Below are 25,410 nucleotides of genomic sequence, written 5' to 3'. Positions count from 1 at the left end.
CGTATATTGAAACATACTGTATAACACCAAGAAAAAATGTATTTCATGAAAAAATGCAATGCTTTCAATGGTGTGTTTTTTTTTGTATATGATATTTATGAAATCTTTATTGTTTTACAGGCAATTATAAAACATTGGTTTTGAAATATAGTTTTAGAGCAGAATACATTGTTTTCTCAGCCGTCTTTTATTCAGGTAATTCGCACAAAAACAGTTGAAATTAGGCCACATAGCGCATATTTTACAGCAAATCTAAAACAATGTAATGAACATGCCATGTGTATCTGTCTTATAGTAAATTTGAATGGACACCGTGTTCACAGCTGAATTTCTGCACTATTTTTTTTTTCGTCATCAGTCAACCTGACCAAAATTATTAGGTTAAACTTTGCATAGATTAAAAATTTTAGTTGGAACCTAATTAAAATGAATGTTTATTAAAAAAGTAACATTAACATTTGTTTCCTTGACTTTTTGTCATTATTTTTTTAACAGTGTGTGACACTGACAGCTGATCACATTTTATCATCATTTTAATAAACTACACCAGCTAACCATAACAGCAACCTACATTAAGTTCTAAACAAAACATGTTGAAGTGACTTAAACGTGACTGATTTTAAACTTTAAACTCAATTGAACTGTATAAATAATATTTTTATATAATAATATTAATATGCTTTTTCAGGGTTTGTCTACTTTGACTATTTAAATTTATATTTGGGTGTTTGTTTGTTTTTGTAATTGTTCTTATTACATTTTCTTCCAGTTGTATTTAAGACTGCCTTGGAAAAAATACCAAGTTACGCTGAATTTGAGAGTATTATAATACTACTTCTCTTTGTAACAGTGCTTCTGTTAAATGTCTTCTATATTATTTACTGTAAGTATGTCTTTTAATTTTTTTTTCCTGTAATCACTTATCCTTGCTTTCTGCAATGTCAAATCATGTTCTTTCAGAAGAGTAGTGTTTGTTAGTGTCACAAATATTAAAAAAACATATAATCAGACACAATTTATCAGCCTTTTAAAATATCCAACACTGGCTAATTAGGAAAACTTAGCCAGCGATACACCAGGCTTGAGAACCGAGAAATATTTGCTCACAGCTACATATGGCTGCATTTTGTGTGTAAAACAATTGCTATGGTCGGTACAGCTTCTTATCTACATATGGACAGTTTTTCCTCTGTGACTGGTTTGCTCAGTAGCTCACTGTAAATAACGCTAGACATGGAAGGTGGACCGAAGTGGACTGGGCTTTGAGTATGGTGAATGACGGTTCCAAATTCTAGAGAAAACAAAACCCCAAAAAAGTGCAAAGTTGCGGTGGAACTGGAAGCATGTGGCCACGATAGCGTTTCTCTTCTAGTTTGCTTTTGAAAACACTATTGGTTTAATTTAGGGTAGGGGGTGTGAGTGTCAGTTGATATCAAGCTGACATATTATGCACAATGACAAGCCAACCAGTGTTGCCAACTATTCCCAATGAAAAGTAGCTAAACCCTGCCGAAAAAGTAGCTAAATGTCGCCAGATGACGTCACACACTAATTTGCATATCAGTGACATCATCGTGTAGTATCTGACAAGCGTAATCCCATCATGTCTCTACTCTCTAAGGCGCTGTGTATTATGTTATATTAAAACATTACATCCAGAAGCACAATGAATAGGTTCTTATAGGTTTTTATTATTAAAGCGTTCAACAAGAATACAAAAATTTACAGAAAAGGTACAAAACCTTTAACAACAAAGGTAGAGAACAGAACAAAAAAAATTCCAAACTAAAGAATATGCCAGGGGGGATATGAATAACAAAAAGCACTTTAAATTTAAAGCAAGGTCACAGTGATGTTTACAAGATCACATACAATGCAGTCATCTGAGTATTATAAAAAGGAGAGAATATTGTAAGATTCACATAGTGTTATGGATTTTAAAGCTTTAACATTGCTGAAGGTAGAGATTGTATTTAAATAATATTTTAAATCTTTAAAAAAAAAAAAAAGAAAAAGGGGCTTTACAGACAAAAATTTGCATTTATGTGTAAAAAATTTGCTAGTAAAATAAATAGATTTATTAGAAAATATTTATCTTTAACTCAACATGATAAAAACCAAATAAAACATCATTGTATGACAAAGAAAAATTATATAAAAGAGATACACGTATAAATAAACTGAATTATTTCCAAAAATCTTAATATGGCCACATTCCCAAAAAAGATGATCTACAGATTCATCTAGTATTCTGCAAAAGGAACAAAGGGGATCCTTTTCCGGAAGCATTTTTTTAATATAAACATTCACTGGATAAACTCTATGTAGCAATTTGAAGGAAACCTCTTTAATCTTATTTGTAAATAGAAATTTGTTGGGTAAAGACCACACAATCTTCCAAGGAATGTCATAAAATAAATTACTCCAGTGAAATATGACATGAGGAATAGAGGTTATTTCATTCTGAAAAAGATGCCGAATCTTTCTATTTCTGAGAGTAATGAATAGGTTCTTATTAACATATTACTTTGCGAGATGATGTCATTGTGTTATCGCATCTCAAAACTACATCTTAATATAGTATACAAAATAATCCATATTTTCTCAAATTGACTGGCCATCTCAGCAAAAACATTATTTGAAGTATGTCCATTTAGATTTGTGTGAAAAATAGAGTTGACTATTTGTAAACGTAATACAAACACTTTTTGATAAGAATTTCTTTCAAATAACACTGATAATGAACAGTTACATTCTTTTAAAAAAAATGACAGCTTGTGTACTAACTCTTTTTAACTTGTAAAATTCAACAGTATCTGGATGCAATCTTTTTGATGCAGGCTGAGATTGCATCACTTAGCAATGCAATGTCAGACACAATGCACTCATTGGAGTGAGTGACAAGACTGTGACGGGTAGGGTTAGGTGAGCTCATTAAAAAGCATTGGATGCAGCTCAGATTGCATTGCACCAGGTCTGCATCCAGACCCCTCTTGTGAAATTAAGGGCCTACTCACACTATGCCATCCGTACCGTGCCCAGGCCCGTTTCCCGGATCGTTTGAGAAGTGTGAGTGCGCTGAATCGGGCTCAAGCACGGTTCACTTGGCCGGCCCTGGCCCGGTTGGAAGAGGTGAGCCTGAGCACGGATCACTTGGGCTTTGGCGCGGTACGCTTGTGTGTGAGTGCAAAACGCGCCAAAGCCCGAAACTGAAAGCGATACGTGACTTTTAAGGGGTTGTTTCATATGGATTTATGAATCATTCTTACTGTTCAGTGATCGCAAACTGCCGTAGACGAGAACTCCTCACTGCACGCCAGCTGCGCGGCTTCAGCAGACCTCCTCATTCCTGCAGCACAAGGGCTCAATGATTGTTTATGCGCGCCAAAAGTGGCGGATCTGTCCGGTGAAATATCTGACTGCGTGTCACCGCATCCTTAAGGACTGTTTGGCAAAATATTTGACTGCATGTCAATGCATATCAAACGACTGAAAGGATATAACTAGAGAAATCTCCACTGTGCTACTGGGTGAGAGCGTATGGCAAGCCGTTTTAGCATTTAAACCTTGTTCTGACTTTCCATAAATATATTTAAAGATATCTCTAATTATATTTTGACTTGTGATAATTATAATTCCACTAGTCAGATTGGAGATATCTGCAAATATATTATGATAGACTAGTCATATTCCTCCATTGACTTCCATTGAAAAATATTTGCAGACTCTAAATGAGTTTTGACTTGTCAAAAATCCAATTCAAGATATCTACAACTGTAATTCGACTATTAGTAAATTAATTAGAGATATCTTCAAATATATTTGTAAATATCTCTAAATATGACGAATTAAAGATATCTCCAAATGTATTATGACTAGTAAAAACTCAGTTAGAGATATCTCTAATTACAATTGTTACTAGTCAAAATTCATTTGGAGATATCTCTAATTACAATTGTGACTAATCAAAACTCAGTTAGAGATATCTGCAAATATTTTTCAATGGAAGTCAATGGAGGAATATGACAAGTCATAATATATTTGCAGATATCTCCAATCTGATTTCGTACTAGTAGAATTGTAATTGCAGATATCTCTAATTGTCATTCTGACTAGTTGAATCATAATTATGACTAGTCAAAATATAATTAGAGATATCTCTAAATATATTTATGGAGTCAGAACAAAGATTTAAATGCTAAAAAGGCTTGCCATAGAGAGCGCTTCTCACTGAACAGAGCAGCAGTGATGAGATGAGAGAGAGAGAGAGAGAGAGAGAGAGAGAGAGAGAGAGAGAGAGAGAGAGAGAGAGGATGGATCAAAGATAAAGAAAAGATAGAGAGAAGAGATAGAGAAAACCCGAAAACCCAATTACTAAATTCATGTGATTTTATTATGTATGTCTCTGTCATGATACATTTTCATTGCATTAATTGTGTGCTGTTTGTTTTGTTGTTGTTGTTGTTTATACAGTGGTTGTTCGAGTCTTCTTCAAGTTAAGTGAACGAGTAGTTACTATATTTGGTGTTCTGGTTGGTATAAGCTTTAATGTTCTTCCTGCATTTCAATACATCATCCTGTTCTTCACCTTTGGTTCTGGCAGAGGAGGTCAGTTCAACTTAATAACTTTGTTGTTGTTACACATTAATTTGTTGGTTAGACCTAATGCATGTAATAAATACATCACTCTTTTTAGGAGTCCTTACTGTTACAATATTACCAGTGCTACTAACTGCAACAAGATACCATTGGGGTCATACATGCGGGGAAAAGCTTGGCTGTAAGTTGTTTTTTTTTTTTGTCATCTGATTTCTGATTTAAATTCTTCAGGACGTGATGGTGTGCTTATTTATAAATGCTTATGTCTTTGTTCCTGTTAAGCATCAATTATATTTATTATGAGTGTATGTTTTGTTACAGTCATTTTAGACATCTGTGATCAGATTCAGAGCGATTGCATTGGAAAAAAAAACACATTTTTTCATAATGTCAGAAAATTCATTCATTTTCTTTTCGGCTTAGTCCCTTTATTAATCTGGGGTCACAGCAGAATGAACCGCCAACTTATCCAGCACATGTTTCACGCAGCGGATGCCCTTCCAGCTGCAATCCATCTCTGGGAAAAATCCAAACACACTCGTTCACACTCATACACTATGGACAATTTAGCTACCCCAATTCACCTGGACTGTGGGGGAAACCCACGCGAGCACAGTGAGAACATGCAAACTCCACACAGAAACGCCAACTGACCCAGCTAAGGCTCAAACCAGTGACCTTCTTGCTGTGAGTCGTCGGTGCTACCTACAGCGCCACTGCGTCGCCATGTCAAAAAATATTTTAACAAAAAAAATCTGCAAAAGGTTTTCTTTCTGTTTTTAAAACATTTTCTTTGAGACGTCTTTTCCAATGTAAAGAGCAGTTTGTGAGTAACTTGCAGCTGTAATTGCAGATATGCACATTTAAAAACAAATGTCCTTAATGTTCAATTATTTTGCAGGTTCATCGTTGTCCATGAGAACCATGTGGTTATTTCTGACATTATTGGTCAACGTTGCAATGGTCTTTTTTTACATTTTAGCTCTGGAAAATCAAAAAGGTATTGCGATAGTTTTGATTAATTTAAAATGAACAACTTATGTTACGATCTTCCTATGTTATGTTACTGCTAATAAATTGTTTGTCAGTCCACAGAGGCTTTTTGAAAACTTTTTTCTATGATAACAGCTTATGTTTTGTTCATGGACAGATCGTGTTGGATGGGCCTGTATGATTGCATTTCTACAAGTGCTCTGGGCAATAATGAACTTCACACGTTCATTTGATTTTGGTCAGTAGCTTTTCAGTCAATAACCCAGTGGGCACCTTGATGGGCATCATAAATGCAAATTTAATTGATGTCAAAACCTTGACGTCTATTTGACATCTACTGTTGATGCCCTATTGACCACCAAAATAATGACACAAAAAGTATTATAACAATTCAATTCAATTAATCTTTATTTCTATAGCTCTTTTACAATGTAGATTGTGTCAAAGCAGTAAATAAAAAGTTGCAAAAAGATTGTGTCAGTTTATTTTTCTGAGCTGAAGTTCAGTTCAGTTCAGTGTGGTTTAATTTTCACTGCTGAACGTCCAAACACTGAAGAGCAAATACATTGATGCGAAGTGGTGACAGTGGCGAGGAACATAAATAATATAGGTTTCAATTTCAAGTGACAATTTTACACTGGATTTTGTATCCCTACAATGCATGTAATCTACTACCATGATGTCAAAATGACATCACATAGACATCTAACATTAGCATTAAAAACACGTTAAAAAAACAATTACAGCACTCTCCTGTAATTGATTTTTGATGTGTTTTTATGGTAATATTAGATGTCTATTTGATGTCATTTTTACTTCAAGGTAGTCCAAGGTAGTACCTCAAATTGATTAGCATTTCTGACGCGTTTTTTGATGTCATTTTGACATCAAGGTGCCCACTGAGTAGCTGTCACTGTGTTCACTGTCATTTTAATATGTCTGCTTTCAGTTTATTGCTACTGTTGATGTTTATCCTTTTTCTTTTTTTAAAACATTGCCTAAGTTTAACTTGAAATATGAGTTTCAAAAAATCATTCTGATTTTACATTGACTTCAAAATGTATTGCCTTCTTTTTTTTGTATTGCCTTTTATTTTGTTTATATATCAATAAACAAAACATATTGTCTTGTTTATGAATATGCCACAATTAAGTAAGTTTTTCCCTAAAACAAGCAAAATAATCTTATTTCAAAGTGATAAACTATTTTATTTTGCTTACCCCATTGACAGATTATTTTGCTCGTTTAAGGAACAACTCGTTTAATTGTGGCATTAAAAAAAAAAAAAAACACGACAATATGTTTTGCTTGTCTAGAAAAGTCTTCTTGATTTAAGAATTTATAGATATTTGGACTAGAAACAAGACTGATTTAATTTTACAAAAGCGAGTGATATATGATGCTCTGTTCATGGTATCATCCAAGTATGATTCAACCAAATGTATTATATCATGTTTTACTGTATAATTTACAATGTCAGGGAAAAAAAAAGCTAAAAAGTTGTCACTGCGGCGATACCTTTTCAAAAGGTACATTTTTGTATCTGAAGGTTCATATTTCTACTATAAAGATCCATATTAGTACCTAAAACGTACAGTAGAATTTTTAGGTACTGTTTTGTAAGGTTATGGTCCCTATATGGTGAAGACACCTTATTTCTGAGTGTGTGTTGCTTTCACTCTGCAAGCTTGCCTGAAGTTATTGATATCTGAGAATGTTAAAGAGGACTTATGGAATATGGAAGCAGATGATAATCAGTGCAATAACAGTATTTCTGTATTTATTTATGAATATTATAATTTGCGGTCCTGTTTTATCAGTCTACTTCAAAGTATTGTTATTATTAAAATATGTGTTCCTCTTCAAAATAGACATTTTTATTAAATATTAATTTTAATGCAAGTAACTGTTGATGAAATTATTAATTGTTCTTCTAGAGCTGCGTCGTGTTGCTGTTGTGTATGTCTTTGGATCGGTTGGTGTTGTGTTACTGAACTCTGTTGCACTGATGACTGAACTCAAGCTGAAAACAGGTAAATGCAACACTGTTCACAAACCGTATATTGTCATATTTTTCCATCTTATGATGTCTATGTGTTAAATTGTATACTAAATCTATAACAATACTTATTGTTTAATTTGCTAACAATATTTGTATAAGTAGAGAAAGAAATCACATTCATCTCAGAGTTAATCTGGTTGATATTTTTATCTGAATTCACTATGAGAAAAAAATTACAAATAAACCCTAAAATAAAAGAGTTGCTCTTCAAAAAAATGAATAATATCACAAAATATGTGACACTAGTGAAAATTTATCAGTTCATTCCAATATTATATTTTGACCATCAGGTGTTAGTGATCCTGCATTTGGAGATTTGAGAATTGTCGTCTTTTCCTCTGAAATCCTTTTTGCTTCATCTCTGCTGGTTTTACAAGTATTTGCACCTTGTGAGTAAATGAACTTTAAACGTTACATTCATTGCATTCACTTCTGATTATGATGGTTCCTACATTAAATCTCATTTGTAAATAGATCTTTATTTTAAAATGTTCATATCTGTAAATCTGTAAGATATGTTAGTAGTTTCAAGAACGTTCAAGAAATAGTCAGTTTTGTGCTCTTAGGGTTAATCCTCCAACATTTTATCCACATTCACATTAAAGCTGCTCTCAGTTTACACGACTAAAGATTTTCTGTATCAGAAAGATCAGCAATCATAGATCAGTTTATGACAATATGAACATATTTACTAGAACTGTTTTAATAATAATCATTATAACTCTTTAATATTTTTGATGGTCCAACTCAGGCTCATAGAAGATATGTGCCCAGGACTACATTATTGAGAACCAACAAATATGTACCCTGGACTACATTCATTGCCGTTTTTGTTTTCACAAATCCACTAGAGGGTGCTGAGTGCATTTTTGACAATTCCAAATATGTTACTTGGGCACATTTTCTCATACATGCCATTTATCGTAAATCCAGCAGAGAACGCTGTGTACATTTCTGTAATTATTAGCATTCTTCTCACACACATTTGTCCCTTTATTCATCAGGGGTCGCCACAGCAGAATAAACCACCAACTATTCCAACATATGTTTTACGCAGCGGATGCCCTTCCAGTCACAACCCAATACTGGCAAACATTTATACAGACTCTTTCACACTCATACACTGGCCAATTTGGTTTATTCAATTCACCTATAGTGCATGTCTTTAGATTTGTGAGGGAAATTGGAGCACCTGGAGGAAACCCACGCGAACACAGGGAGAACATGCAAACTCCACACAGAAATGCCAACTGACCCAGCCAGAACTCAAACCAGCAACCTTCTTGCTGTGAGGCGACAGTGCTAACTACTGAGCCACTGTGTCACCTTCTGTGCTTGTTATCATGCATAATATATCAGCTTGATATCGACTGACCCACACACCCCCTTCCCTAAGCCCAACCCATAGGGTTTTCAAAAGCAAGCTAGAAGAGAAAAGTCATTGTTTCTACTAAGCCATTACTTCTCCTTCAATCTCACACTGCTGTTTTAGGTTTTGTTTTTCTTGGTTTCTGGAATCTTCATTTGCTAAACTCAAACCCTAGTTCACTCAACTCTGCCTCCTAAGTCTAGTGCCATTCGCAGTTAGCTACCACACAAACCAATCATAGCGGAAAACCCATCCATAAAGAGTAAAGCAGTCAGCGGTACCAGCCGTAGTGTTCATTTTACACATAAATGCACCCATATTTACCTGCAACCACATATTTGTTGGTTCTCAAAAATGTAGCCCTGCACATATTTTCCCAATGAGCCTGAGTTGGTTCGTTCAGCGACTCAAAAAAAGCCTTTTGTAAAAAAAACTATACACACACTTGAATTCATTCAGACATCTAGACCTGATATTTTATTTATACTGCTAAAAAAAATAAAGGGAACACTTAAAGGGCCATGAACCCCCCCTCTTTCAGTTCAAGTCTACCTCAGAAATTTTTCAAAAAATGCTTCTAGATGGGCATGGATCAGCGCTGTGAGCAGAGGGAGTGGGCGTGGCCGGCAGTGCAGGGGAAAACTAGTGGAGCGATTAACTCAGTCAGTTGACTTACGGAGATCCATGATTTTATAGTTTACAAATTTAAAATGCAAATAAATAAACAATAAGTAATTTAATGCCCTGCTACATATGATATTCATAATTTCATATAGACATAACCACAATTTGTTATATTATTATAAAGATAATCATGTTTATATAAACACTAAAAAATGAGGAGCACTTCTCACCTCCTCATTCCCCGGGTCTGAATGGACACAGTGGAAAGCAATGCAGTCTTGACCTGTCTATTCCAACCATTAACCCTGCCGGTAATTTGGAGGATTTTAAACATGTGTGAACACAGAAGCATGAATAAAGGCGATGTTACTCAATGGTAACCTGATGGTAACAAACTCTACTGATTAAAGACAAAGTCTGGAACTGCAATTCTCGTATAGCTCTCCCGAAAAACATGCTTGCTGCAAACTAACAGCTTTGCTGTATCGGCCCCGACAGAATCGCGGGGAAAAACATGCAACAAACCCCGTGGATCATGGAAACAAACACATATGAGCAAAGTCTACTTTGTCTTTGGAAAGCATGTGCTCTCATGAATTATTAAGAAGCACGGTCTCCTCATAGGATAAGAAAACTCTGCTATGAATAATAATAAGAAACCGACGTGTCATCACTCCACTTGCAGTTTTGCACTATGTCAACGATTTTAATCACGCCCCAAAAATTATTTTAAACCCGGAAGATGAAATTAGCTGACAATAGTTCAAAATTATCCTGTTTTTCCCACAATTAAAGCGAACAGGTGCTAACATTGTCTTAACTGATGCTCAACACACACAAATCTGTTAAAATCTCAAAAAAAAGTAGGGTTTCTCAAGGGTTTCTTGAACCTTTAAATAGCACAATGTAACTTAAAGTGTTCTCTTTATTTAGGTGCATTGCTGCTTTTTTGCATCTTATTTTTAATTGAATAGGAAACTGTTATCTGTTATAGATGTTTTTTTTTCTGATCTGCTTGTAAATAATCCTGTATTTTTTCGCTTTTCAATCTAAAGACACAGCAATGAGAACAATTCTGCAGACATGTCAGGTTAGTATCATATTATAAACTGAACAAAAAAAAAAAACAAGATGTCACCGAAGATGTACCAAATCTGTATTTATTTATACTTGTGCTGAACACAAGTACATTTGTTTATTGTGTTTAAAATGAAGGTAAACAGTTAAATGAAAAAAGAAGATGTGTGCAGGTTTAAAGTGACATTGGACTAATAGACTAGCATGCTTCTACTTGTCATTAAGGCATGGTTCACCTAAAAAGACTAATTACAAGTTCTATAAAACTATATGAAAACTGAAAATTGTTATCATTTACTCATCCTTTACTTGTCACAAACCTTTTTTACTTTCTTCTTTCTTCTGTCGAAGATAAGATGAGAAAGCTGGAGACCTGTAACCATAGACTACCATAGACTATTTGTTTTTCCTCATATGGATGTCAATGGTTAGAGATTTTTAACATTATTTAAAATATCTTCTTTTGTATTCAACAGAAAAAATCACCTCATAAAGGTTCCATACCACTTGAGGGTGCAATTACAGCACATTGAAATACACTAAAAGTAAGAACAAATGGCTTTAAAAGGACAGTTCATTCAAATAAGAAAAGTTACAATTTACTCACCTTATGCACTTGAAGGGAACAGCTTTCCTTAGCTAGTGGAAGGTCTAAATGTGCTAAAACAGACAGCAATGTCACAAGGGGTTTGAAATTTCTATTAACCCTTTGAGCATTATATTATGGCAGGATTGTTGTTTCTGTCCTTATGAGAGAATCATTTCAATATGGTATTTAGAATGTATAGAATCTATAGTCGCCATGAAAACTAAACTGGAATCCAGTGTAAAGTTCTAAAGCTGTTTGAAAAAATCTCACTACAGGAAGACAGCTGAGATATTGTAAAGTTTCCATAGTGATGCATCAAGTTTCAATTAAGAAGAGTGGCTGGCTGCATCTGAAACCGCCTACTACTCAGTAGGTACTGCATTGGAATTTAAACATACTGCTCGGCTGTTCGAAAAGTATGTTCTATACAGTATGAATGTAAGAAGTATAAATGGAATTCAGATGTACTACATCCGCCATTTTGTCATGGTCATGTGACCTACCTACGCCTCACTCCCATTCATGAATTCTCTCGTGGTGCATCATGGGATAGCGCAGCTTGCATGGGATGCGCACTTCAGAATCTCGCCGGAAGTAGGAGGTCATCCGGGTACTTTTCGCTTACTGATTTTCGAATTCTATGGCTGCTTCTGAAACCGCATACTTCCATACTATACAGTACACTTAGAGTATGCAGTATGTGTATGTGAGCCGAGTAGTATGTCCGAATTCATAGAATTCGAAAAATCATTATGCGAGAAGTACCCGGATGACTTCCTACTTCCGGCGTGATTCTGGAGTGCACATCCCATGAACGCTGCGCTATCGCATGATGCCCCGCAAAAGAATTCATGAATGGGAGTGAAGCAACACAACTGATGCAAGTATGTCACATGACCATGAAAAATGGCAGATGTAGAATTTCTAAATTCCATTCATACTTCTTACATTCATACTGTATAGAACGTACTTTTCTAACGGCCGATTAGTACGTTTAAATTCAAATGCAGTACCTACTGAGTAGTAGGGGGTTTCGGATGCAGCCTATGAATTTGGAAGTACAATTCGGCTCGCATACTGATTTTAGCAGACTGTATATGGAAGTATGCTGTTTCTGACGCAACCGTTGTGTCTGAAACTTCTAACTACTTAAGTAGGTACCTCATATTGTTTTGAATTTACTACACAGATATAGTAGGAATGTAAGTAGTTTGAATGGAATTTGAACATACTGCATCTGCCATTTGTTATTATTACATGACCTACGCGTGTCATTTGCGTGGCTTCACTTCTATTCATGAATTCTCTCGCATGGCATCATGGGATAGTGTAGTGTCCATTAAGCAGGTCGCACACCAGAAGCGCCGCTCGGCGCCGCGACACGGCGTGTACATGACAGTTTAAAGTATCACACACCAGACGCGCACATTCGAATGATATTTAACATGAAACTAATCAGATGGCGCTCTGTAGCGCGGCTGAAAAATGAACTGCGTCCTGAGCCGTCGCCGGGCGCCGCCGACTTGCGGCGCCGGTGTGTGTATCCTGATAGAAACCTATGTTTAAAATTCTAAAATACATGGCGCTGCGTGGCGCGCCGCCGAGCGGCACTTCTGGTGTGCGACCTGCTTTAGATACACAGAGTCTCGGAGGAAAGTAATATGTCATTCCGGTATTTCTCACATACTGTTTTTCCAATACTTTGAATTCAGACATACTCAGACATAGTTTTTAACATACTATATAGTAGGGAAGAATGCAAACTAAACTGTAAATTCATTCTTGCTGCCTTAATTTTGTAGTTGATTAAATTCACTTTTCTAGTCATCTCAAATTAAAGGTGCAGTAAGTAAGTTTGACACCCTGGGGTTAAACTAGGCATTGCACTTCTGAATCAAAACAAACTAAAGTGCAGGTTGTCAGATTGAGGACAGGAGCGAGTGATTTAAACTGTGTTCTAAATAAAAGCAACTTGATGACATGATCCCCTCAGGTACACCTCATGTGCTTTATTCCATGTAAAATGCTAACAATGTGAGTTTGAATGCCATTTTACATCGCATTTATTGCCATACTACTGAAAGCAGCAGCGGCTAGTTCACCTCAAATCTTGAAAATCAAATAAACCGTTTGTAATTGAACTTTAGAACTAAACACATATCAGTGATTCAGCATCTACATTTAATAATGTTAAAGAGGGTTAATATGTATTTAACAGATCATAAACCTTACTATTTTGTAAGTGAGTCCACTATTCTGTGCTTCTGAATGGCTGTAATTATATTTCTGTTGTTTTTAGTCTGGTACAAACAATCAAATTGCTTATCACTGCATATCTCGACACGAAGCGTGGTGTTAGGACAAGCAGCTACAATGTAATCTGCTCACCTAATGTTTACGCTCGTAATATTCATATTATTTGCTGATTAATAACCTCATGTGGAACTGAATCTGATACTGTCCACTGGAGATCGCATTTTGGTCACAGACGCATACTTTGAGAGCCTTTCTGAATGCATGAATGAAATGCGCAGTTTTCCACCAAGGCAACCATTGGGCAGGTTAAAAGAGCCAAAACAAAGACAGACGTTGCGGCACGAAAAATAATTTTTCAAAGCAGAATGTCTGACTTCAGCATTGTTTTATAGACAAACAAGAATGTTCACTTAGCATGTTTCTTAAATATCTGCAAGCATATTATGGTATTTTATGCTTTAGAAGAGCGAAAAACTTACATACAGCACCTTTAACAAACTGACTAAATAGATTTAGTTAAACTTTGTATTGTCTTTCCATTGATATACGATACAAAGTGGGTCTCAGACCGGACAAGAAGCACTGCATCAAATTCCATTTCCCCTTGCCATCTCTTTAATATATGACAGCTTATTTTACCCCAGTATTTTAAATGGAGTTTCTGTGCTCGCCTGCAGATCCTGACGGTGCTACTGCTTACGCAGTCATTCATCTCATTTTGCTCTTGAAACACTAAATGAATGCTTAAGTCAATTTTACTGAATGTTGTAATTGCATTACAACATCAGTGCTGCAAAGAAACCATATGAAATTGAAATTAGTCACATTAACCTTAAAGTTTACCGTAAGCTGAAAAGCACTAGCTGTGCACATACCCCATTAAGCTGTGACACTGCAACAGCGTTCAAAAATTACACTTAAAAAGTAAAAAGACATCTGGCTTGGCAAAGCAGAGGCTTGTGACTACTAGAATGGTTGTGAAACATACCAAATGCTTCTGTGTGGGGGGAAAAAAAATCTTTTGTTGTAAATTAGACAATAAAACACTTGTAAATAGAGTCTGTTTTGTTTAGTGCATCATTTGGGATAAATCTCTTGATCTCTTGTCATGTAGTTGGTCTACTCTATTGATGAGATAGCGATATTAACCAGATGTGAACTTGAGAATTGCTGAAGAAGATATTGTTGAAGTATGTTAAAATATTTCTTGTCTCAAACCCAGAGTGGAGGATCTGATGAAGTGCCAGCCAACGAATTAAACCAGAATACAGCAGAATCTCATGAAATGAATCCTCTACTGAGTCAGGATCAGGAGGCTGGTAGGAGAGATATGACTAAGGAAAATCAGCTGGATTCAGTGAATATACAAACTCATGTAAACAGTCAGTCCTGTGAAATGTGGACAAACGGTGTGTTTCAGCATTACAGTTGATCTCTTCAACCTGCTACCCGCAGTGTCATTGTTTACTAGAGAGTAAAGGAAAAAGAAAGTCATCCACTGCTGTTGACAAAATTTTTAAAGTTTCAATAGGAGTTGGCATCTTCATTTATGCATTTATGGTTGTGCTTCTTACTAAAATGTTTTATTTATTATTTGTTTATTTAAACATTTTTTTCTGTTTTGTCTAGTTTTAGTTTCATTGATGGTTTGTTAGTTTTAGTTTAGATTCAGTTTTGTGAACACATTTTTGTTAAATGTTTGTATATTTAGTTTTTATATTATACTTTAGCAGAGTTACGTTTAATGTTTGCAGAGCTTACATATGCAAACCTCTTAGTAATAAACATAATTGTTTGAACAAACACCAAAAACAAAGTATATACGTTTGTACTTAAGGGTACAAAAGTAAAATTGTAAAAAAAAATATATATATTAAATATAAAGTCCAGACATTATTATTTCCCTATATTTGGTTTCAGGATATAATAGAAATACTAAGATTAGGAATACTAAATCTGAAAAGTAATTCTTTATTTTTTTCCAAATTATTATTTTTTTTCAGTTAGTGTTAAAGTACTGTTTCCTTGTATAATTTTATTTAAATTAAATTATAATTTTTTGATCCATTTGTATTTTGTTTTTATGTAATACAAATTTATTTAACAAAATAACCCTACTTCTTACTGTTATAAAGACATACCCCTTAATACCTTTTTTTATAATGATCCAGGCTTTTGTTTTGTTGTCTTGAACTCTTATTTTGGAATGCATTTCTATACTGTTTTTGTCTCCCATTGTTCTGGTGCTCTCTTATTTGTAATTGTTGCCCTTGTTGCAGTTTTTCCTTTTACCAATGTTCTAACTCCAGGCCTTGTATACAATGGTTTCTTGGATTAGATTAGATAGATTCAATTTTATGGGCCTACTGTACAGCATATATAATCATTTTTTTTCCAGTTCTGTGTTAGTCATTGTTTGGTTGTAGTTGTGCTCTTATACCAGTTTTCCTGTTACACTGTTATTACCTTCTTAGTTTAATATATATATATATATATATATATATATATATATATATATATATATATATATATATATATATATATATAATTATTATTAACATGACCTAAGCATGATTTCTGAGAGATCTTCTCTAAACTGTTTTGTGCCATAAATGTTTATCTAATAAACCTGAAATTGTTTTATTATTATTATTATTAATGCTTCATTTTTGTCCTACTTTAATCAAGTTCATGATTTGAGAAATTGGGTGCTGCCACCTAGAGGTTGCTAATAAATTATTTACTCTTTATTCATACATCTCATATTACAGTTTTTCTCAGTGGCATTAGTGCATTTCTCACAACATTTGCACAACAGTTAAGGCATTTCTCAAAACAATTAGTACAAACTGCAAAACCAAGTTGATAACATGCTCAAAATGGAGAGCTCATTCCTCAAAAGCAAGTATTGATGTCAATGTAAGTGTCAGTGTCATCAAGATGAAAAGTCCTGACACCATTGTTTATAAACAAGAAAGTCAAATGGCTTTGCCATGTTTTCATTATGACAGTTTACTCTGTACATTGTTTCAATGCAAAAAAAGTCAGATGTTGGTGACACGTCCTGAAAATGCTGATGACACCACTATATACTATTTGCACAGCCATTTGAACACTACAGTAAAGTTAGACATCACTGCATTTAGTGAGGACTCTGAGTACAAGACACTGAATATGTATGTTTCACGTTTACTGCATTTGCTCTTTACAGCATTACAGCATTGTGCAAAAGAATAAACACACCCTTATTTACATCAAACATAAAGTTCCTTTGGGTATAGCTGTGCACAACTGTAAACAATATTGCAGAACATATTGGAACTGAACCTACAACTGTGATTGAACTGAAATTGTTAAATTTTGAAGACATTTTCTGGAAAAAAAAAGATTTAAAGATTTTTATAAAATTTGCTTGACATATTTTGACAACTAGTTTAACATTTGTATGTAATGACTCAAGTAATGAAATGAGGACTGTTAGTTTTATATGGGATGACTATTCAGCATTCACAAGTTTAGTTCATTTTGACTGACATGACATAAGCAAATGATAATGTTATAAAACAGCAGAGAGTTGAATGAAAGCAATTGATACAAGTACGAAAGCATTTGCAATCTGTTGGAAGGAATGAGAAACTGCTACTATGATGTCTACAAATGACTAATTGTTTTGAGAAATGCATTAACTGTTGACCATTATTAACCATTGTTGACCTGTATTAACCATTAAATGCACCAAAGCCATTGAGAAAAACTGTTTTTTGTAGGGTTTGATAGGCTTGAACATTATGTTGGTATTAGAGAGATTGCATTAGACTAAGGAACGGTCCACTTTAGTGAAAATTTATAGGCTTATTTTACAACTCACCGAGTTAAACAGGTAAGTTTTGCAATTTTTTAATCTATTCAGAACTTTTATTTTAGCTGAATTGGATTGTATGGATCCATCAGACCCTTCAGAGGTGTACCCTTGGTGAGTTTCAGCTCCTCCAGGCAGTTACTAGAGCAAGCTCCTTACTGGATGACAGCAGCTAGACCAAGCTCCTGATTGGTTAACGTGGCACGGATTTTGCCGAAGTTCAGTTTTTTAAACTCAAGTGATTTGTGCAAATCATGCCCATAGCGCTTGATTTGTGCTGCGTCATTCACGTGAACTGGACTCCAGGGTGTCTATCACAGTTGTGTATAGACTTAATAAGTACATCACTTTCAATTAACACTTCATGGAGTGAACGCAGCATCAAAGGGCCATTTTTAAAGGGTTATAAAACATTATTTGTGTGGAGTTTTTGAGCTGAAACTTCACACTCTAGGGACATCGGAGACTTATTTTACATCTTGTAAAAAAGAGGCATAATAGATCACATTTAAAGGAAGTTTAAATAGACTATAAAATTAAGATTTCAGAAGTAAATTGATGGACTATGGTTAAAATGTGAAGATTACAATCCTGTCAGTAAATGTTCACTTCTGGGTCACTTAAACCCATCATGATTTATACTTTCTATAGTATTCCTTCTCAGATCCTTCATTATAACATTTTTGAATGGACAAATACATTGTACATGTTTACATTGTTTGTTTCAGGCGATAACAGCGTGATCACGTCTGCACTGGCTTTAAAGTGTCATGTTTGCATTCATAAATTTTTATTAAGTTCAACATCTGCTGATTGTCTTGTATTATCAGTCCACTAAGACAGGGTTGAACTTCTGTTAAGTTTAAGTGCTGATGGAGAGCTCAGACTTCATTTGTTGAGCTAATCAGAGAGCAGTGGTGCAGTGTTCAGGCCAGTGTTTCCTCAGCTCTTTGTTCATGTAGTAATAGAGCCACGTGACGAAGGGGAACACACTGATTCCCACCGCAGTAAAGATCCTCACAGAGCCGATAGTAGAGCTCCTGAAACACACACACTCATGCTCATAATACAGCTGACAAACATTCAGAATAATTTACAGCATATATAGAGGAGAAAACTAAAGTAGTGTTTACCGTCCTGAATGTCTGCATAACAGCAGCCAGAAAACAGTCAGCAGGAGTCCACAGCATTCCCTACAACAACACAGGGGAATTAAATCCATTGTCATTCATTTTATTTTCGCCTTGGTCCCTTTATTAATCGGTGGTCGCCACATTGCAATGTATCGTCAATTTATCCAGCAAATGTTTTACGCAGCAGATGCCCTTCCAGCCACAACCCAACACTGGGAAACACCCATACACTCTAGCATTCACACACATACACTACGGCCAATTTAGTTAATCCAATTCACCTATATTGTATGTGTTTGGACTGTGGGAGACACCGGAGCACCCAGAGGAAACCCACACAAACATGGGGAGAACATGCAAACTCCACACGAAAACGGTAACTGGGGGATTATATCATCACTCTGCTATAACATTATGGCACCAACTGATAGATCCCATTCCCAAATAAAATCTGTGTGGAAAGGCGATCTGGGAAAAGCAATTTCAGATGAGGATTGGGAATCAGTCTTATACGGAATTCACAAGTCCTCAGTCTGTGCAAGACATGGACGTCTGCAGAGCAAAATTGTGCATCATTTACACTAGACAGCTCTTAAAGCACTTTCAGCACATAGATCACATATGTTTCAGTCTTGTATAAAGTTTAACTGCTTTTGGGACACTATTTTAAAAACTATATCTGTTTTTTGGGTATATCTTTCTCTCCCGGCCTACTGATAGCTATTGTTGGAATTTTTCCCACGTCATATAATCTTGCAAAATTACAATCTGATTGCATAGCTTTTATTGTGCTTAGACTAATATTGCTTAGTTGAATAAATCAGAAACCTCCAACCCCAACACAGTGGATCTGTGATGTCCTCTTCTTCTTAAAGTTGGAAAAAAATTGGAGGCCTAGACATTCATCTAACCAGTTTAAGAAAATTTGGGACCCATTTGGGAAATATATCCAAGAACATGTTTTATTGTCAAATGTAGACCAAGTCTTTGTTCCAGCAACTTGATTAATTTTCCTTTTTAAGTGCAAAGTTTGTGTGATTGCACAATTGTAGTTTTTGTTAAGCCACATCATTATTTACCTTTTTATTTGTTGGTATGTTTTTTGTTGGTTTGTATTTTTCTCATTATGTGCTAAGGTTGATACTGGGCCTGTTTCAGTAAGGAGGTTCAAACAACTCGGAGTTTAAACTTGAACTCTGAGTTGATTTACCGAGAGATTAAAAACTCTGAGTTTTCGGTTTCAGAACAGCTGATCTGAGCTGGGTCAATCAACTTTGAGTAGACCAACTCAGAGTTAAGCACGCGCACCGTGACTATAAAAAGGCATTATCAATGGAGCGCAGACATTACGAGTGACTGGCAACATCTTAAAAAAAGAGAGCATTTCAGCATTTCGTTCTCCAGCTGAACTTGATGTGCTCATGCAAAGTTATAGCAAATATGAGCGTATATATTTAAAATGAAGCAACCATCAGTGAAACAGAGACAGCGTGGGAAAAAAGCTGCCCAAGTTAATGCGTAAATTTTAATTTTAAGTATTTAAACATTTTAAGTATAATAAAGTAATGTAATGTGTGACGTTTATACTTTTTTTTCTAAAATTTTATACACTTTTATCAGTTTTAATAGATTTAACAGTGCACTTGTTATGTGTCTGCCTTTTTATTGATCAAGTGATAGAGGTTGATATAACATTAAGAAGGTAAGCAGTAATAAAATAATTTAGACAGAATAATAATCCCATTAATCTAGTAACAGTGCATGTCGAAGGTTAAGCTAATTATTTATGAAAAAAAAGGACAAGCCTCGTACGTGACTTTGTTCTGTGTGGGACAAAAATGTAGGCAATAGCTGTGTTTCCATCAAAATATAGGCTATTACATAAATTTGTGCAAAACTGGAATAACGCCTAAAAATAAAGCAGCGTTTTTATCCAAACAGTCGAAGAGAACACAATCGTCACTTCCTGATTAACTTGCGCCAAATATCAACAGTAAAAACAGAATTTATTGCGGTAGAAGAAGCTGCGTCAATGATTTTTTATTTAATTAATGTACTTGCGCCTCAGAAGACAATTGACACACAATGAACACGTGGGGGCGTTTGAAGCCAGACGCGGAGATCTTGACACGCTCCAGACGCTCGGAGGTAATTAATAATATACACTAATACTGAAACAGTAAAGGCATTTTAGATTGACTAAAACACCATTTAAGATGTTCTGCAGTGTGCTCAGTCTGCTGGTTTGTCCTTTCACACACATTTTAATCATCATCTCTAACAAACCATTTTTTTAAATGTACATACTGTAATTTGTTAAGTGCACTTCGTAGTTTATGTGCATCTTATCAAATAAAAGTTTAACCTACTCAGTTATGCACATGTTATATTATGCGTATTTTCAAAAGTTATGTGAATCATGACGTTTCCATCAATCTTTTTTATGTACATCTCCAAAATGAGCCCTAAAATAGGTGTGTGGAAATGTAAGACTAATGCGAGAAATACCGCTTCATCTTTAAAAAGGGGAGGAGACCGACAGAAACTCAGAGTTTAGAGAATAAAACCTGCTCCGGACCAGGTTAGATTCACAGAGTAAGTTACCACGGTAACTGACTCTGAGTTAAAGTTAACTCTCTTTTAGAAACAGGCTTGACTTACCCTGCTTTGTCGAGTTTAACAAACCTGCCATTTTGAAACGGAAAACCCAGAGTTTCTCTCATTTCAGGGTTAAACTACTCTGAGTTTTAAATTAACCTGCTTTCTGAAACAGGCCCACTATCTATAATTTTTTAAATATAATTGTTTTGTCTTTTTTTCTGTAATTTGTCATAAAAGTCATAAATAAAATAACAAAAAAAGAAAAAAAAAAGACAACAGACCAAGCTGGGGCTCAAACCAGTGACCTTCTTGCTATGAGGTGATTAAATCCATTGTATTAACTCAAATTAACTTCTGTTACACTGGATTATTACAATGAACAGCAAAACGAATGTTAGCAAATGCAAACACGTATTTCCTACAGACACACTTTAGCAAAATATAGAAATAACTGACTTAAAGTTCACAAGAACTTTTCAGTTTGTTGATGTACTTCCTACTGAAACAGAATTTTTAGTAGGGGGCGGGGCTTTCTTTTGCGCATCATTCCCTCATAGCAAACTAACACTAAGAATATTGATATGCAACAACGGTTTGCTTTTAGTTAGTCAGTTATTTAACAACAAAGGTTTTTTAATGAATTACTTTGAATTTATTCCTGTGTATAACATACCAGTAAGTCCAAAAATGTTTGCCATTGTTATGGGAGCTATAACATCAGAAATTACTATGCTCTTTAAAAATAGCAATCATCTCACTCCTAAAAAAGTGTACCTTTCTGATCTGACAGAAATGTTTATAGGTCAAATTTATTTTTTTAACAAAAAAGATAGAAATTACAAAATTAGATCTTTTTATTGAAAAGTTGTTGCATTATCCCCTGTAATCTCTTACAATAATATATTTAGAGATTTGATATGGGAAAAAAATATGGTCTTTGCAACAAAAATATTTCCTCACCAACAAGGTCAAAGAAGTGTCTTTTAAATTGATCAACAAATTTTATACTATAAAACATTTTTGAAAGTTTCATGCTAATATTGATGTAAAATGTTCATTTTGTCAATTTCATACAGAAACTGTTTTTCATTTATTTTGGGAGTGTAATTATGCTGTACAATTTCGAAAACATATTGGCTGATTTATTAATGATAATATACAACACGATGTTTCTGTTACTTTTTAATAAATTATTTTTGGTTATTATGAATCTGCCTCTACTAAGAGAAATGCTTGTTTTGTTATAAATTTAATTTATTTTCTTTGTAAATTCCATTTCCACAAATGCAAACTTACTTATACTAAACCATGTTTTTTTTGCAAGAATTTAGTCATTATTTACATTTAATTTCATTATCTAAAAATAAGAAAGCAAACAGAACTATTTCAATTTGTAATGACTTTAATTTATATACTGCAATTGATTCTTAAATCTCTTACCCTCAAGTTTATATCATGTTTTTTCTTCTCTCTTTCTCTCTCATATCTCTTTTTCATTGACAATGTAATTCATATTCTGTATTGTAAACAAATATTGCTACAATCTTGTCAACAATTTTTTTTTGCCAAAAAAAAAAAAAAAAAAAAAAGAATATTAATATGCAGTTGCCATAAAAAACCCTCAAGGTTGACATCAACAGAAAGACCGCCACTCCTAACACAATAGCAAATGTTCAGATTTTCATTGAAGATTACCAAAATAAACACATTTATTTAAGTAGATTTAATTGCACGGATTAATTATTCACATTTAAAAATAACAATGTGAGCTAGCAAATTAAACTGATTTTAAAACTCTTCTTTTTTTATTTTAAAATTGAATTATTGTTACCTTCCTTCCTCTTGCTGGAAAATGTCTGTAATTCCCTCTTTATAAAGTTTCCAGGCCAGAATGACCCCAAACGTCGAGGCCACAAGAACATGCAGATCAGCGATTCTCCTCCACAATAACGACTCTAAAAGGGAAAGTAATACATTACAAATTAATCCTTCAATAAGTTAATACTGTCTCCCTTTTGCATATTGACATCATGTTCAGTGTGATGACCACCGCTGAAAAAAAGTTCAAGGGGACCTGTTATGCCATTTTTTACAATATGTAAAATAAGTCTCTGATATCTCTAGTATGTATGTGACATTTCAGTTTAAAAAACCCTACAAATAATGTTTAAGAGCTCTTTGAAACTGACCTTTTTTGGCTTTGATAGTAATTATGGCATATCTTTAAATTCAAATGAGTTTGTGGTCTATTTCAAAAGAGGGCGGAGCTACAAATGCCTGTGTAAGCATAGTGGCAGATTTGAAAACAAGACTAACATCCTATGCTAATCAGGGAGAGATGAGCACTAATGGGCGGGCTTTCCTCCTCTGATGACACGTACAAAGGGAGAATGTCAATCAAAGTGTTTCTGCAGACAGTTTTTATCAAGTGTGATTAAAAAAATACAAGTAATATATGTTTACCATTAAAGGCTGGTTATATTCACAGAGTGCTGCTGACACACAACTGTGTTTAAAACCCTTATAAAGTGATTTAAGCAAAATAGGTCCCTTTAAAACAAATAAATAACCTACCACTTGGTTTTATCATTCACTAGATGGCAGCATTGCGTCTCTTGAAAGCTTCCTTCACTTTCTTACCTGTTATTTGTTGTTGACAGAAAATCAAAAAGCACAATACAGCTGGAATAGCATAGCCAACCTAAAGCAGAGATAAACACAAGACAATATCAGACCGCATATACATTATTCAGAGCAGAAATAAACACAAGGCAATATCAGAGAAGCAGAAATCTCTGTGATGTATGATACAAGTGAAGCCAGACCATCCAAAGAGCAGCATCCGGATCATTTATCTGAAAATAAAAAGAAAGGTAAGCAGTTAATTAACAACAATAACGTCTCATCAACTTTTTAGTGATGACGAATGTAACGTAAAAAGGTACCTGCACGTAAGTCGCCAGCGAGAAAAACACTGACATGAATAGATTACAAACTCTCCAGATGGTCTGAGAGACCGAGACGCCGTTCTTGTTCATCGTTTGTGGTTTTTGTGCATTTATTCAACTGGGTTTATTCTCATCTCTCACAACTGGACCCTCTGGACTTTATAACTGTACTGTTTTCCGGGTATGACGGACTTCGGAGTGAAGCATTATGGGAAATGAAGTTACTGTATATTTTTATCATTTATCGCGTCCTGTTTAGTCTTTGAAATAAGATATATTCATTTCATTTTCTTGTCAGCTTAGTCCCTTTATTAATCCGGGGTCGCCACAGCAGAATGAACCGCCAGCTTATCCAGCAAGTTTTTACGCAGCGGATGCCCTTCCAGCCGCAACCCATGTCCGGGAAACATCCACACACACATTCACAAACACACTCATACACTACGGCAATTTAGCCTACCCAATTCACCTGTACCGCATGTCTTTGGACTGTGGGGGATACCGGAGCACCCGGAGGAAACCCACGCAAAGGCAGGGAGAACATGCAAACTCCAAACAGAAACGCCAACTGAGCCGAGGTTCGAACCAGGGAACTTCTTGTTGTGAGGCGACAGCAATACCTACTGCGCCACTGCCTTGCCGAATTAAGATATATGTAAAGCTAAATTTCACAAAGAATGTGATACAAGAATACATTTAACCTCAAAATAAATTGTATTTCTGTATTTATTTTGTGTTTTATTATTTTTTTTATTATGTCCTTACACTGAAAGCACTTCATCAAAGGCAATTCACTGCAAACGTCAGTCCTCCACAGCCTATGTGAAGGGTTCATTTGGAGAAATGTATTTAGATTATTATATATTTTTTCAAATATGTGTGTTTGTGTGTTCCATGTGAAGGGTTGTGCAGTGAATAGCGCTCTCGCCTCACAGCAAGAAGCTCGCTGGTTTGAGCCTCGGCTGGGTCAGTTGGCATTTATTTGTGGAGTTTGCATGTTCTTCTAGCGTTTGCTCCAAGTGCTCCGGTTTCCCTTACAAGTCCAAAGACATGCAGTACAGGTGAATTGGGTAAGCTAAATTGTCTGTAGTGTATGAGTGTGAATGAGCATGCATGGGTGTTTCCCAGTGATGGGTTGCAGCTGGAAGGGCATCCGCTGCGTAAAGTATGTGCTGGATAAGTTGGCGGTTCATTTCAGGGTGGCGACCCCTGAATAATAAAGGAACTAAGCCGAAAAGAAAATTAATGAATGTTCCATGGTGTGGGTTTCATGGCGCAGTGGTTAGCATCGTCGCCTCAC

At 35.1% G+C, this 25,410-nt stretch overlaps 2 protein-coding genes and 1 long non-coding RNA gene across 3 annotated transcripts in view; 1 reads left to right on the top strand and 2 right to left on the bottom strand.

Moving 5' to 3' along the window:
- LOC137490057 (uncharacterized) overlaps positions 1–15,425 on the top strand; it is a 34,882-nt gene extending 19,457 nt beyond the window's left edge. Inside the window, exons 7-16 of the mRNA XM_087243918.1 lie at positions 121–195; positions 770–883; positions 4,474–4,608; positions 4,697–4,780; positions 5,501–5,599; positions 5,750–5,830; positions 7,530–7,625; positions 7,945–8,043; positions 10,703–10,737; positions 14,792–15,425. Coding sequence (XP_087100044.1) covers positions 121–195; positions 770–883; positions 4,474–4,608; positions 4,697–4,780; positions 5,501–5,599; positions 5,750–5,830; positions 7,530–7,625; positions 7,945–8,043; positions 10,703–10,737; positions 14,792–15,001 — 1,028 coding nt within the window. The 3' untranslated portion in view covers positions 15,002–15,425. The remainder of the gene's footprint in view (positions 1–120; positions 196–769; positions 884–4,473; positions 4,609–4,696; positions 4,781–5,500; positions 5,600–5,749; positions 5,831–7,529; positions 7,626–7,944; positions 8,044–10,702; positions 10,738–14,791) is intronic.
- Positions 1–25,410, bottom strand: part of LOC141381140 (uncharacterized) — a 686,936-nt gene that overhangs the window by 519,713 nt on the left and 141,813 nt on the right. The gene's annotated exons all lie outside the window — the stretch shown is intronic.
- Positions 18,047–24,308, bottom strand: tmem220 (transmembrane protein 220). Its single transcript, NM_001328099.2, has 6 exons — positions 24,108–24,308; positions 23,988–24,017; positions 23,803–23,863; positions 22,994–23,117; positions 18,562–18,621; positions 18,047–18,468 (listed from the first exon to the last, which is right to left on the bottom strand). The coding sequence occupies exons 1-6, from the start codon at positions 24,198–24,200 to the stop codon at positions 18,333–18,335; spliced, it is 504 nt and encodes a 167-aa protein (NP_001315028.2). The 5' UTR covers positions 24,201–24,308; the 3' UTR covers positions 18,047–18,332.

Source organism: Danio rerio, chromosome 3, assembly GCF_052040795.2.
Source record: "Danio rerio strain M-AB ecotype USA chromosome 3, GRCz13ab, whole genome shotgun sequence".
Classification (NCBI taxonomy): Eukaryota; Metazoa; Chordata; class Actinopteri; order Cypriniformes; family Danionidae; genus Danio; species Danio rerio.
This window is presented reverse-complemented; position numbering and strand designations above follow the sequence as displayed.

What these genes read in the sequence shown, in the direction of transcription:
- tmem220 (NM_001328099.2), bottom strand. Translation starts at nt 24,200, where the DNA reads ATGAACAAGAACGGCGTCTCGGTCTCTCAGACCATCTGGAGAGTTTGT. An exon ending in CGCTGGCGACTTACGTGCAG is followed by an intron (nt 24,018 to 24,107) that starts GTACCTTTTTAC and finishes TTTTATTTTCAG; the next exon opens with ATAAATGATCCGGATGCTGC. An exon ending in CGGATGCTGCTCTTTGGATG is followed by an intron (nt 23,864 to 23,987) that starts GTCTGGCTTCAC and finishes TCTCTGCTTTAG; the next exon opens with GTTGGCTATGCTATTCCAGC.